The following is a 15710-nucleotide window of genomic DNA, read 5'->3' on the forward strand; positions in this document are numbered from 1 at the left end:
GCCGCAGTTGTTCGGATAAATGATAGACTGTGATGAAAAACGGTAGCACTCGATTACGTAGCCATCAGGGAATGATGATACATCTAATTGGGGTCTCAAAAACCTCTCCTGACATAAGGCTATGCAAATTAATTTGGTTTCAACACCGATTGGGTTAGCGACGAAAGGAGACGCCATATTTGACAGATGCTTCAGGTTCAGCTGGAGGGAGGAGCTAGAGAGAAACTCAGGGTTTGTTGAAGAAAACCTGCCAGTGAGCAGGTTAGGTTCACAGAGTCAGTTACTACGGTAACTAAACCAGAGTTTGAGTTACCTCGCTTTCTAGAACAGAAAACCAAGAGTTTCCTTCATCTCAGGGTTAACAAACTCAGAGTTTTCACCTAACCCGCTTTCTGAAATACCCCCCTGATCTAGTTACTGTCGCTTCGTTTATCACTGAATAATTGAAAAGCATCAACATTTCAGTTTGCTTTGGCCAGTAATGTGATGTATTTCTGTAAACTAATGTTAACGAGGCACTTCACCACTGTACAGGCCCACGTTTCCCCTCATCTTGGCTTCGTGGGTTGTTTGTGTTGTTTGTCAGCATCTCCTCTGTACCTTTAAAATCTAGTGTCCTTTGGCATCACGTATTGTGATTGGTACATATTGTGTTCACACTACAAACAAACCAAAGTTTGCCTGCCACTGGACTAAGACCAATCTTCTTAAGGGGTCTTGGTGTGGTTATTTGGTGCACACCAGGGTTTGAATGGCAGTGTTCACACTAGTTCTGTAAGGTTTTGCCAGACAATCGCAGACCCACGGTAGAATTAGGTTAAAATTTCTTTATTCAAAAATCAGGTGGCAATCTCAAAACAGTGTCCAGTCCAAGGTCTTAAACCGAAAATCCAGAGGGCAAACAAATCCAAATCGTAAGGCAAAAGAGTGGTTAGAAACAGGGTACAAACAAGGTCAAAGCCAGAGATCCACAGGGCAACCAAATCCAAAAACGTTAGGCAAAAACAGGTCCAGGCAACAAGGTCAAACTTATAATTCACAGAAAAACAATGCACACAGACTGGCAGAAGGAACTAAAGGTCACAATCTGACAATGAACAGGTACAAACACAGGACTTAAATACACAGAACAGTTGACAGAAAAGACAGGTCATTGGTGGAAACAAACCAGGTAATAATAGGGATCAGGTGGGAGGCGGGGACAGGGGTACACAGGGGCAAACAGAAGCACATGGCAAAACCAAAACAAACAAAAGCACAAGGCATAACAATACACAGAGTAACCAGCAGGGCGGCCAAACTCCCCAATCCTGACAAGTTCGAACAAAAACAGAGCAATCCCAGCAGGGTTTAGTCAAATCAGAGCAAACAGGCTAAGTGTGAACACACTCTAATAGAAGAAACTGACTCCTGACCTACAACCATCAAGAAGAAGACATCTGTGACATCTGAATGTGCTGCACAGTAAAAATACTGAGAGAAATTCAGTATCTTTTCAAACTCAGGAAGGTGACCAAACACATCAGACAATATCTAATGAACACTGAAGCCTTTGTAACAGAGTTTAAATATCACATGAATATACATTTCCCCCAACTGGCTGTATAAAAATAAATGGTTAAACACTGACACCTGGCGGACATTTTTTATGAGCTGTGTGTTTTGCTACTTTCGCTAGAAGCACATCAGTACAATGTTAATGGAATAATTGTAAGTGGATGGATAAAATCCAGTCCAAGGTAATATGGAAATAAATTTCTTTCTGTCTCATACCAGCAGCATGCTGCGTTATTTATCCTGTTGCCAGACGTACGTGTTATGTAGATTTTTGTCAAGTTGTTATTGAATCTAGCTGATGTTGTAAGGTAGTGATAAAAAGTTAATATTAAATTCAAACTGGAATCGGGCTCCGGTTCGAAAGTAGAGCAAATAGGCACATATGTGAATTACCGTGAACGAAAACTAATTTTCAACAAATTCATGACTGTATTCTTACAGCATCACAGATAAGACATTTTCCTTCATAGGTCTTGAATCTCAGGAAGCTCCTGATATTACAATAGGTCATCAGATATGACACTAAACTCTCTCTATTCATGTGTTCTCTATGAAATGTCCTGTGTTTCAGGGTCCCCACACTGTGTCCAGGTGCTGATTGCATGTGTGTGTGTTTTAAGCTTCATTAGTTCTCTGTCATTTACATCTCCAGGGCCAAAAACTCAGTGGTCATCACTGTACCAGTGCTTGGTCATGAGTATTTATAAATATATATTATTGCCAGTGTAGAGTTAGTGTAGTGTGATTCCTCTCCTCCACAGAGTGTGTGATTGTGCTGTATCACATCCTCCCCCTCAGCACCTGCAGTAGGTCCCAGCTGCAGCAGTGCAGTCTCTGTGCAGTCTGACTGAGGGAGGTTTTTGTATGGCAATATATCACTGTGTGAACACATAGCTATTACTGATATCATGTACACTCTGACAGTAATAATCTCCTGCATCTTCAGTCTGGATGTTACTGATGGTCAGAGTGAAGTCAGTCCCAGATCCACTGCCACTGAAACGACTTGGAACTCCAGACCGACGTTGACTTGCATAATAAATCAGAAGTTTAGGAGCCTCTCCAGGTTTGTGTTGGTACCAGTTTAAACAGTCCTGAGAACTGCTACAGGTTTCAATGGCTGTGCTGGTCTTACATCTCACAGTAACAGAGTCTCCTGGAAGAACAGATTTCACTACAGGAGTCTGAGTCACGGTCACCTGACCTCTGGACTCTGACACAAGGGAGATATAAAAATCACGTTATTCATGGAACTCAATCTATCGTATTATCATTCTGTGTTTATTATGACTGATTAACTGAAATAAAGGTCATATACTCCTCACTTTCACAACAGCAGCACATCACAAAAACCCCAGTAAATATATGAGGTACATATGTATAAAATACTTTGAAAACAACAAAAAAAGTCTATGAAATAAATTTCTTTTTACCTTTTATACAACACAAAAGTGTCCAGATGAAGATTGTGATGAAAGTCATGCTTGCTGTGGGTTAAGTTACTGGGGCAGGCAGCTCTCAGTCATCAAGTCTTAAACTCACAGGGCTATAAACACTCCCAGAGCACTCAGGCATGAAGCCAATGCAAAGTGTCCTCTCTTTATGCAAATGCTCTTCCTGAGCACAGAGTTTTAGAAAGTATTTAAAGAATTTATAATATATAAACGTTAAAAAGAGTTTCACTGGATTACATTACATACAACTTACAAACTCTCTGACATAGACTTTATTTGCAGAATTTCTTATTCCAGATTAGGCTGAATTACCGAAAAAAATGATTGTTTTATGAAACCTGAATGTCTTATAAACGTTTCACATATAAATCTGATGTTTTCAGGGTTTAATTTTACTCTTCTATTTGTGATGTTGTCTCAATGAAGTAAGGGCAGCATTCTTAATGTGTTCTATAAGACAAGAATACAATTTGAAAAACCATGATATGTTTGTCCTTGGTGCAGTTGCATTTCTTTTACATTTGAGTATCATCACATCTCAGTCTTAAAAGTCCGGGGAAAGGGATGTCTGGGCTGCCCTCCTCAGCCTGCTGCCACCGCGACCCGGTCCTGGAGAAGCGGCAGAAAATGGATGGATGGATGGAGCTTCATCAGATTTTTGTTAATAAGTTACTAGAATTTAACCACCGTCAGCATATCTTAATAGTCAAAAAGTTTCATTTGGCATATCAAATTATGGCATATCAATTAACATATGAAATGACCAGATTCATACACTTAGGCTGTGGTAATATTGTTTACCTTGATATTTTCAGCATGCTATCAGCAGCCATCCTCACTGTTATCACAGGTGTTTATATGACATGTGCTATCAGGTTGTTATGCACACTGGATATTAAAGTGGTATATTGTGATGCGTGTTGGGGAGTAGATGGGCGGAGCGTCCCAGCATGCTTTGGGCTGATGGGCTATTGTTTAGCTATAGTTCATTATTGTTCAGTTCATGTTTCCCACTGCATCTAAATGTAACTGTCTCTGTGAATGATGTACTTCCCTCCTACCATTTAGTGATGGGAAGCTCTGACCTTTTTAGTGTTTCGAATCTTTGAGTCTCGTTCATTTTTTCAAACCATTTGCAAATTATTCATCCATTCAATAGCTACATTACACATAGTGACGGAAATGTTCTGGTTGACCAGCTAATGTTAGCTTGCTGTCCTCACCAGCAATAATAGCAGTGGTCATGTTACTGCTGTAACCATGTGAATAATGAACGAAAGACTCAGACCAGAAGACCCATGGTTATGATTCATGAACGAACCACTCATTCCTACACTGAGCCTGTGCAGTGGTCATGTGACAAGTGAACAAAAGACTCAGACCCAAAAGAGTCGTTCGTGAATGAAGCTGAGCCTGAGTGGTGTGCATGTGCAGCCCAGGGAAAAATGAACGAATCACTCACTGAGGTGACTCATTACTCCTGAGTCATACAAAAGATTAGCTCAAAATGAACAAATTGTTCACGAACGACACATCACTACCACTGTGTCAGCATGTTATTTGTGTTACCGCCTGGTTTGTGCTGTTGCAAAATAAAAGGTGTGTTGCCAAAAGAGCAAAGGCAGTGTCATCACTCTAGAGAAGAACCAGCAACTCATTAAGAAATGGTGATGTGTTTTACACTTTACAATAAGGCTCCCTTTTGCCGGTGAGATCTGAGGTTTATGTGTTTTAACAGCTTATTAATGGTTTATAAAATGTTCACAACTTAATTGATAAAAAAAATTATAACCCAGTAATAGACCCTGTAAAAGTGCTACCAAAAATTAACTCATTCACTCTGTGACTCCACTGCAATGTAGAGACTTTTCCTCTTTACTCTTCACTCATCATATCTACAACAGAATTCTTCCTCAATGGAAAACTCTCATTAATTAATTTAATGAAATCATCTCTGTGGTCCATCTGCCCTTTAAACTCTGGCTTTAGTATTGAATTATTGAGAAGGTTTTGTCCTCAGCATCTCTCACATCTACAAAACTGGATTAATAAGCTTTGTGTGTGTGTAAATGAGAGGAGGAATGTGAGAGAATGTGTGTGTTCATCTGGGTCTCTGGGCTGTGTGAAAAGCAGTGATGTGGTTTGTCTGAACTCAGGAGTGCTCTCCCTGATCAGCTTCACCTGGACCTCATTTGTTCTGTTCTGGACTCTGTCCAGGCTCCTGCAGACACCTTCAGGTCTGTGGTGGATGAGGAAACCTGTCTAACACACATTCCTAGAAGTCACAGAGAGAAACTAAACTATTTGAGATTCCCACATTTTCCAGTAGGAGGCAATGTGTAATACTTATGTCTCGAATTGTTCAACTCCGACTCCATCTGTTTCTGCATTAGAGGGTTTGTGTTCAGTGATTCAGTAGTGGAGGAATCAAACTGGATGTTGACAGTGAGTATTCAGATGTATTTTATCTTTATTAAATATCAAATCTATCAATTGTTTTAAGAAATGATGTGTAATTAGTTCCCATGTGACAGATGAGTGTGGGGAAAATGATTCTTTAATCCTGGGTTTGTTTCTGAGTGAACTGATAGTCAGCTTGATGTTTATAAAAACACAAAATGATACCAAAATATTTGTAAATGTTGGAAGATGAATGAGTTGATGGGTTGATTGATGAGTATTGATAGACTGATGAATAGTGATGTTAACAGTGTGAAACAATGTGCTGTAAAGCACAGAGAGATCAGAGTCATTAGAGCAGGAGGTTTTTGTACGGCCACTTAACCAGGTTGTATCACTGTGGTACACTTTTGGTGGAGGTACCAAAGTGTCAGTTGGACGTAAGTAAAAGTCTCTCCTCTTTATGAAAACATTTTAAATCCAGATTAAAATAAAGTGTAGTAACACTGTGTAGTTTATAAATGACACAGTTTATATAGTATTAAGTTTTATTAAGTTTATTCTTATTTAGTCTTTGTCTAATGACAGTGTGGGCTGTTAGTATGACACTGTGCCTAATAGTCTTTGTATTTCTCAGCTTTTTACTTTTCAAAATGAAAAATAATTGAAAACTAAGCCAAAATATTTAGAATTTTTGATATATAAATTCATCAAGAAGTTGTTTGATAAGAACTGGGATGCTGATCAATAATAATGTTAAAGCTCTGAATTAAAAAATACAGACATAATTGCAAAATTTCAACCAAAAGCAAAATGTAACACTTCATAAAAACACAGAATTTTTAAATAGAGAAAAGGGCAGAGATGCAGTTTGTAAGGCTGGTTTACATTATGACATCATCTTGGCATTGACATATAATGTTTAATAATAATCCAGAAATTCCATTACCAATATAAAATGTACATTTTAGATTTCTATTTCAGTTCATGTGAAATTTAAAACTAATATAGAAACATTACTTATCATTCAGTTTTATCTTAGAAAATGCCTTGGTTTTCATTACAACACAATGACTTCAAAACTCAAACTCATCTGACTAGTTTTGACCAAGAAACCTCACGATTCGCAAACTTTAACACGATTCCTTTAACGCGATTCCTTTAACGCAATTCCTTTAACACGATATGTACAATACATTTGAAATATTCTAAGACTGATTGTGTGAGGGAACTTTTAAAAACATTTTTTTCTTCAACGACTCCAAAAGAATAGAACCAAGAAATTCGACATGTGCGTTTTACTTTTACATGAAAGTGTGTTGTGGAATAAACAGTTATTTATAAAATGACTGTAACTGTCTTTCAACACTCTGCTGATCTTGGTTGTGCTCTGTGAGTCAGAGATAAGGGAAGTGAAAGAGGCAGAGCCTGTCTGTTTTTGAAGCACAGATAAAGTGTGTGTTTAAAGAAGAAAATCACACACATATGAATGTGAGATGGAGACTAATCATGTCTCATACTGCTGTGTCCCTGTACTGACTGATGGACGCATGTCAGCTCTCTCTCCACCCAATGACAGCTGTGATTTCTCATCTGTCTCGTAGGTGACACCCGGCCCACCCTCACGGTCCTGCCCCCCTCCAGCGTGGAGCTGCAGCAGGGGAAAGCCACACTCATGTGTCTGGCCAACAAGGGCTTCCCCTCAGACTGGAAGCTGAACTGGAAGGTGGATGGTAAGAGTTGGAGTTCAGGGGTGAGCTCCAGCCCTGGGGTTTTACAGAAGGACGGTCTCTACAGCTGGAGCAGCACCCTCACCCTCCAGGAGGAGCAGTGGAGTAAGATGTCAGTGACCTGTGAGGCCACACAGGGCTCCCAGTCTGCTGTGACCCAGACACTGAGTAAAGACCAGTGTTCTGAGTAGTGACAACACACACACACACACACACACACACACACACACACACACACACGCACCTCCTCTCCGAACCTGTTTCTGTTATGAGTGTATGAGACTGGCTTTGTGCTGGATTTGACCCTGTGTGTGAGTCTTTCCAGCAGCTTGAGTTGTCATCAGAGCATCTTCCATGTGATATTGTTGTGTTTCATATCAAATCCATTCATGTCCACTGTATGTGTGTGCTTTACTGCTTAACTCTTGTTCTATTTCATTCATGATGAAAATAAAGAGCTTTTCAATCACAACCATTCCCCTCTCTGTGTGTCTGTCTTTATTAAACATAATTCTCTTTACCAAAGTCACACACTAAATCATTATTGTCATCCATAAATGTACAGGGCATCATAAGTCATGAGAGTGACACAGAAAACATTTCCCTTAAATATGCAGCTTTTTAATCAGACTCAACTCTTAGGAATCTACATATACTTCAGCACACATTTCATGCTTGAGTAAAACATATTAATTCCTCTCATAGAGCTGTATGATATTAACACATATAAACAATAATGACAGGAAAATGATCCACTGAATAAATAACTACACAAATAAATAAATAATCCTTTTTGTATTTGTAATATTAAATTTAATGTTTTATAGATTACATTTTGATTAACTTTTTCTTGTTACAGTAGTTTATTGTAAGTTTATCATAAATCTATTAAGATAATAAGTTGTTCATAAATCTATTAAAACACAGTCTGTGAGTGAGGTAGTGATTATGTATCAGTCTGACTCAGATGTTGATCATCTGGTCCAGGTTTAGTCTTCATGATGACACTGATACTAAAGTAATGATTTGTATACTCACTCTAGCCCCCTGGGGACGGGGGAACATCTGGCCACAGTGCTGCTCTATTCTGGGAGTGTGGGTGTCGCCCTGCACATGCAAATCTGACTTTCACCCTCACAGCACCCACTCACACAGCCCTAAACCCCCTGAGACTGGGACAGGTGTGTGTGTGGTTTACATTTTTAGTTTGGTGTTTGAATGTGTAACAGACCTGATGACCTTGTTGTATCAGTTAAATTGATCAGTTTCAATGTGTTACAGACAACTACTACCCACATAAGAGGTGATAGTCATCAGGAGTAACTTTGGGGTTCATTGTCCTGCTCAGGGTCACATCAGCAGTGAACTGTCATGATTTGGGTTTAAACCCACAACCCTCCAGACACCAGGCCTCACTCCATTACCACTACATCACAGTCAGAGATGATTCAGGAAAGAGAATCTCAGTAACCAATCACTTTACCACAGTGATGTGTTATTAGGAATATTAAAAAAAAAACCTTCTACAGTCCTCAACTTGACTTTTTATATGAAGTGGTTTTAATTTAGCAGTATGGGTCTAACAGAGTAAACTTTTTGTTTGCATGGCTTCCCTTCTAACAACCTGATCTTACTCTAACATCATCAGTTTGATTAATTATTTAAAATGACTAATGTAAATCTAGGCTCTCAGAATAAACACGTCAATATTTGCACCGTCACCAGAATGATTCAAATGACTAGTATGAGGAGAACTTTAGAAATAATGATTAATAAAGATTGTAATAATAAATACTAATAAATGTGATGTCCTTTCATTTCAATAATAGGAAATTTTGATGGACACATGAAATAATTTTAATGTAGTTAGAGTTAGTGTAGTGTGATTCCTCTCCTCCACAGAGTGTGTGATTGTGCTGTATCACATCCTCCCCCTCAGCACCTGCAGTAGGTCCCAGCTGCAGCAGTGCAGTCTCTGTGCAGTCTGACTGAGGGAGGTTTTTGTACGGCTCTATATCACTGTGTGAATGCCAAGATAGTGCCACTCCAAAAGCCACCGATATCATGTACACTCTGACAGTAATAATCTCCTGCATCTTTAGTCTGGATGTTACTGATGGTCAGAGTGAAGTCAGTCCCAGATCCACTGCCACGGAAACGACCTGGAACTCCAGACCGACGGATGCTTGCAGCATAAATCAGGAGTTTAGGAGCCTGTCCAGGTTTGTGTTGGTACCAGGAAAGTTGGTGATAGCTTCCACTGGTATAAACTGCAGAGCTGGTTTTACAGTTGATAGTGACTGTGTCTCCTGGAAGAACAGATTTCACTACAGGAGTCTGAGTCACAGTCACCTGACCTCTGGACACTGAAGAAAGAAAAGTGAGGGAAAAAAAATCATGTTACTTTATTCAAGCAACACAATATATTTTCTTATCACTTTGTGTTTATTATGACTGATTTTCTAAACAAACAGGTCATATACTCCTCACTTTTACAACAGCAGCACATCACAATAACATAAATAAATATATGAAGTATGTATGTATGAAATCAACAGAATCTGTCTATGAAATACATTTCTTATTACCTTTAATACAACACAAAAGTGTCCAGATGAAGATGTTGATGAAAGTCATGCTTGCTGTGGGTTAAGTTACTGGGACAGGCAGCTCTCAGTCATCAAGTCTTAAACTCACAGGGCTATAAACACTCCCAGAGCACTCAAGCATGTGCTGCCAATGCAAAGTGTCCTCTCTTTCTGGAAATGCTCTTCCTGAGTACAGCAGACACCCTGCACTCATATATTCACACATGTGGAACCATTCTACACTTCATAAGGCCAGAGTATTATGGCCATGTTATGTTCTCTACTGACATCTCGTGTTCAAAAAAGAGAATCATGTTATCATATCATATTATTGTTTATGAATACTATTGATTAATGATTCTTAAATTTGTTATATTTTTTGATATCACCAGGACACTGAAACCTGAGTGGTAAAAAAACAAAAAGAAAATCAATCTTTAGAAGATTAAATGTGAACTGATTCAGTCAAGACACAAATAGAGTTTACACTCAGTATTGTTGACCTGGACATTGTCTCACTGGCATGGGAACATGTCACAGAGTAAACACTAGACAGAGTCAACACTGAACAAGAAGTTAACATTCAGTTCTGCAGTTGATTCTGAAGCTGATTTGGGATCAGTGAGGGTCCGTGTTTGTGAGATTCTACCTGCAGTCACTGGTACTCTGTCCTGATGCAGTTTCTCCTTCACTGTTGTATTCTCATCTCAAATCATCTTCTACCTGACACATTAAATCATCTTCTGTTTTTTTCTAATGGCTGTTCATTCAATTCTAAATACATATTAGCTATCTGACCTTTTTTCAACTGTTTTAGAATCTCACACATTCAGCTCAATTTAATTCAGTTTCATTTCTATAGTGCTTTATTACAACCAACATTTTCACAGAGAAGCTTTAGAGGACACTGGGTTCATATTCACAGAGACTAAAACAAACATCATCAGCTATCCAGACAGCAATGTGTGGTCAGGGTGACAGACAGGTGTGTAGGACAGTGTGTGGTCAGGGTGACAGACAGGTGTGTAGGGCAGTGGATAATCAGGAGATCATAGGACTCCCAGTAATGACAGTGGTTTCCACTTGTCACTGACATTGTTAAACTGACATCTTCAAACAGAGAACATTCACTAATGGAAAGCAGTACACTTCTAAACAAATGGTTTACAAGAGTCTGCAGGATGCTCTACAAAGACAAAGTTTCTCACAATGTGAAATGAAAAATGTGACCAGAGAAATGGATGACAGGCTAGTGTGTGAGTGTGTGTGATTGAGGAGAGGGACGATTCTCCAAATAGACAGTAGGACTGTTCACCTGACGCTGTTCATTAATGGTCAAAATACTGTCTTTTCTGATTTTCTTTTCTATTCTTTTTTTTTTTTTTTTTTGGTCATGAATTAACTTGAGGTTGCCGAGTTCCCTAATTTTTCTGGGATGGTGAAAAAGAAACACCTGGAAGTCTCTGGGAGACATTACAGTTTTTGCCAATTGCTTACACACTGGAAGTGAATGCCTAGACAAAAGCACCAAAACCTTAACTTTTACAACCATGTCTTAAACAAAGGCACCAAAACTACAAACACATTTTCTGCTTTGCACTTTGTTTGCAATTCTGTGACACACTGTTTGCAAAACACTACACACTGTTTCTTACATTAGACAAATGGTTCATGAATGAAACCTCTTGTAATCATGGAAAAACACTTCCATTAGAAATGCAAAACATGCCTGAAATTGGCAACACCCAAACACACATATGAAAACACTTGTACAGCAATTGAACACCAGTCAGTCTGAGCCTTAGCACTACAAATAGACCCCAGGTAAGCTTTTGGTGGGGGTGGGTTGTGTGTGGGGGCTCCGGCAAGGAGATTGCAGGGTGCTCTCCATCACCATGCCACCCTAGGTCGCTACAACACAGCACACATAATCACATTTCTGGATGTACTACATATATGTACTGGACAGACCAGAACCCATTTCTCAGTCCTGCTGATGAATTCTTTTCAGCATGGCATTGGAAAGTGTATAACCACCAACCATATGCCCGCCTGCCTCTTCTGCAAGCAATGGAAGAGGCATATGGAGGCACTGAGGTGGGGTCAGTCCAGGGTTGGATACGGCACGCAAGGTGATATTTTCCCTGTTGCCCAGCCAGGGATGACATTGCTTGTGATGTGAATGAGGTGATGTGGCCAGACCCTAACAGAGGGCGGGATCCATAAACCATCCACCTCATCCCTTACAATTCCTTACATTACTAATTTTTGTTTACCATTGCACTGTAATTTTATTGTAATTATTTTTGAGTTTATCATAACTTATTGTATTGATTACTGTACTGCAATTCTATTTTTCTTTGTGTTTTCTTGTTCTTGTAAAAACCTACAATGGCAAATAAATAAATACATTTAAAAAAAGCAAGCTGTATATACTTTTCTTCTGAAGCTTTTCTTTTTTGTGTGTTCATTGAAATGAGAGTAGATGTACTGTTCTGGAACAATCCTTCACAGGGGCCTGTCAGAGAAAATTAAAAAGGTATACCAAATCCTAAAGACAGAAGTGTTTTGTATAAAGTACATCAGTGTGTTGTTGCTGCTTTCAAACAGTAATTCAAATGGTGCATGTGTGTATCATTTTATTGAAAAAATGCCATTTTGAAAAAGGATTGTTAGGTTTTGATTGGAGTTTCATTTTGACACAGAAGTGAGATGTTTATCTCCAAGTGTTGTGTCTTATTTGGCTTGTGTGTAGAGTTTTGACACAATGAGCGAAATTCCACAACAAGTGTGTAAGCAATCATAAAAAACTGTAATTACACAGTCACAGACATGGTGATAGAGATGGAGCTGTCTGGACTGTTGTTTGTGTTTGTCACCAGCTTCCTCTTTTCAGTCTTGTTAGTGCAGGAGGTAGTGTGTCAGTTTCATCATCTGGTCAGGACAGAGTCTTTTAACATGAACCTGTTTGATTGGCAGTAACACAGTCTGAGATGGTGTCTTCAGATTGTCCTTCCAGCTTCCTGTTTGAGTTCATACTCCTCAGTGCTGGGGTATAGTGGTTAGCATAGTTCCCCTCCAATCAGTTTACCTAAGTTTGATTCCTGGCCAACACAGCTGAGTTTACTCCCAGGGTTCTTTGAGAGCTGTGTTTGGAAACTAAAATTAGTCTGAGCAACTAAGAGACTGACTGGTGTTTTTCAAGTGTTCACTGGTGTTTTTCATGTGTTCACTGGTGTTTGTCATGTGTTCCATGGTGTTTTTCATGTGTTCACTGGTGTTTGTCATGTGTTCACTGGTGTGGACTTGTAGCTGCTTTCAGCATTTCTTGATTATTTTCTCATTATTGTGTGAAACAGAAGCTGTATGTCACACTGCTCTCTGAATATTAACACACCATGTTTAGATCTTCACTACCTCTGCACTCAGGTTAAAGTTTTCCCATTACAGATAAACCAGCAATGCCACAGAGATCCTCTACCCAGCTCCAGATAATGGTATTCAACATCAGCAAACTGTGCAATTGAATGGAAAGGCAAAATGGAAAGGATTTTTATTATTATTATTATTACTGTTATTTTTTTTTATTTAAAAAAATCACTATATATTGCACACACACACACACACACACACACACACACACACACACACACACACAAAGCAGATATGAAAATACAGTTATCTGCCCATTGTTAAATTCCAGGACATTTACACTGAGAGAGAACACCGAGAGATTTATTGTGTATGACTGACTTTGCTGTGTCCTCACATGTCAGCTGTAATATTACTTTACTGTTACATCAAAAATTTTAATTCATTTTCATTTGATCATTTCTAACTAATCTCTTCTACTTTTTCATGCTTCTGTCCTTGTCATACTGATGTGAAACTCTTTTTGGAAACATGATGATAAACGTTTTATAAAACCATCAGCACACAGAACAATTAAAGTGCTTGGTGTGAGGACTGACTCTATAAATATTGTAATGTTCTCTGATTTTCATAACAGAAATTTTTGATGGACATAATTATTGTTATTGTAATTAGAGTTAGTGTAGTGTGATTGCTCTCCTCCACAGAGTGTGTGATTGTGCTGTATCACATCCTCCCCCTCAGCACCTGCAGTAGGTCCCAGCTGCAGCAGTGCAGTCTCTGTGCAGTCTGACTGAGGGAGGTTTTTGTACGGCTCTATATCACTGTGTGAACACATATTTGCTACTGATGTAGTGGTAACTCTGACAGTAATAATCTCCTTCATCTCCAGTCTGGATGTTACTGATGGTCAGAATGAAGTCAGTCCCAGATCCACTGCCACTGAAACGATCAGGAACTCCAGACTGACGGGAACTTGCATAATAAATCAGGAGTTTAGGAGCCTGTCCTGGTTTCTGTTGGTACCAGGCTAAACAGTTCTGTGAACCCCCGCAGTTACCAACAACAACGTTGGTTTTACAGTTGATAGTGACTGTGTCTCCTGGAAGAGCAGATTTCAGTGCAGGAGTCTGAGTCACAGTCACCTGACCTCTGGACTCTGAAAGGTGAATATGATGGATTAGATTATTCAAGAAAAAATTATTACAATTGGACATTTCTTATGGCTGTTATTACTTTGGGGGAAAAAAATTTAATTTGAAAGCATGAACACGTAACTGAATATATTCACGTGACTGTGTGGTGATTATCAGAGAGTAAATTATAAATAAGGGCAATAATAGTATAACCCTTTATCTTAACATGTTGTCAATCGTGAGGAGTGTAAAAGGTTTCTTATCTCTCCCACCTTTAAAACAGCAGCAGGTCAGTGTCCAGATGAAGATGGTGATGAAAGTCATGTTTGCTATGAGCTAAGATGGGGCAGGCAGCTCTCAGTCATCAAGTCTTAAACTCACAGGGCTATAAACACTCCCAGAGCACTCAAGCATGTGCTGCCAATGCAAAGTGTCCTCTCTCTATGGAAATGATCTTCCTGAGTACAGCAGACATCCTGCACTCATATGTTCACACATGTGGAAACATTCTACACTTCCTAAGGCCAGAGTATTATGGCCATATTGTGTTATCTACTGACATCTAGTGTCAAAAAAAAGAAACATGATCACTCATGAATCTTAATAGATTAATTTTTGTAAAGTTCTAAAGTTTTTAGGACACTGAAACCTGAATGATCAACACTAACAATACTGTAGATCGTTAGAAAATCAAACTGTTATAAATTATTACCTAATATGAGTTGTCTTCATGTTAATACAATACCTGTGCAACAGTTATGCACCAGCATGAACTGCAGTGTTGAGAGACTGGCTTATGATACACTACTGTGTTGGGTGAATGGTTTAAAATAAACTACAGTGTTGCGTGAATGATTTATAATAAACTACTGTGTTGAGTGAATGGTTTATAATGAAGTACAGTGTTGAGTGAATGGTTTATAATACACTACAGTGTTGGGTGAATGGTTTATAATAATCTACAATTTTGGGTGAAAGGTTTATCATAAACTACAGTGTTAGGTGAATGGTTTATAATAAAGTACAGTGTTGAATGAATGATTTATAATAAACTACAGTGTTGAGTGAATGATTTATAATAAACTACAGTGTTGAGTGAATAGTTTATAATAAACTACAGTGTTGAGTGAATGATTTATAATAAACTACAGTGTTGAGTGAGTAGTTTATAATAAACTACAGTGTTGAGTGAATGATTTATAATAAACTACATTGTTGAGTGAATGATTTATAATAAACTACAGTGTTGAGTGAATAGTTTATAATAAACTACAGTGTTGAGTGAATGATTTATGATAAACTACAGTGGTGGGTGAATAGTTTATAATAAACTACAGTGTTGAGTGAATAGTTTACAATAAACTACAGTGTTGAGTGAATGATTTATAATAAACTACATTGTTGAGTGAATGATTTATAATAAACTACAGTGTTGAGTGAATAGTTTATAATAAACTACAGCGTTGAGTGAAT

General features: G+C 38.6%; 1 pseudogene and 4 gene segments (V, D, J or C); 2 read left to right on the forward strand and 3 right to left on the reverse strand.

The window, feature by feature from the left end:
* The window catches only part of LOC115824939 (Ig kappa chain V-V region MOPC 21-like), a 63189-nt gene extending 55837 nt beyond the window's left edge, over positions 1-7352 (forward strand). The window contains 2 exon segments of the V gene segment in view: positions 5800-5851; positions 7016-7352. Coding sequence covers positions 5800-5851; positions 7016-7332 — 369 coding nt within the window.
* The window catches only part of LOC115824838 (Ig kappa chain V-III region MOPC 63-like), a 184984-nt pseudogene that overhangs the window by 83792 nt on the left and 85482 nt on the right, over positions 1-15710 (forward strand).
* LOC115824938 (Ig kappa chain V-III region MOPC 63-like) overlaps positions 1-15710 on the reverse strand; it is a 91546-nt gene that overhangs the window by 28553 nt on the left and 47283 nt on the right.
* LOC115824945 (immunoglobulin kappa variable 6D-21-like) lies at positions 2433-3045 on the reverse strand. The segment is given in 2 exon segments: positions 2433-2770; positions 2991-3045. Coding segments are annotated over 2 exon segments (387 nt in total).
* Positions 13923-14561, reverse strand: LOC115824940 (Ig kappa chain V region 3381-like). The segment is given in 2 exon segments: positions 13923-14296; positions 14534-14561. Coding segments are annotated over 2 exon segments (402 nt in total).

The sequence above is a fragment of the Chanos chanos genome, chromosome 12 (genome assembly GCF_902362185.1).
Source record: "Chanos chanos chromosome 12, fChaCha1.1, whole genome shotgun sequence".
NCBI lineage: Eukaryota > Metazoa > Chordata > Actinopteri > Gonorynchiformes > Chanidae > Chanos > Chanos chanos.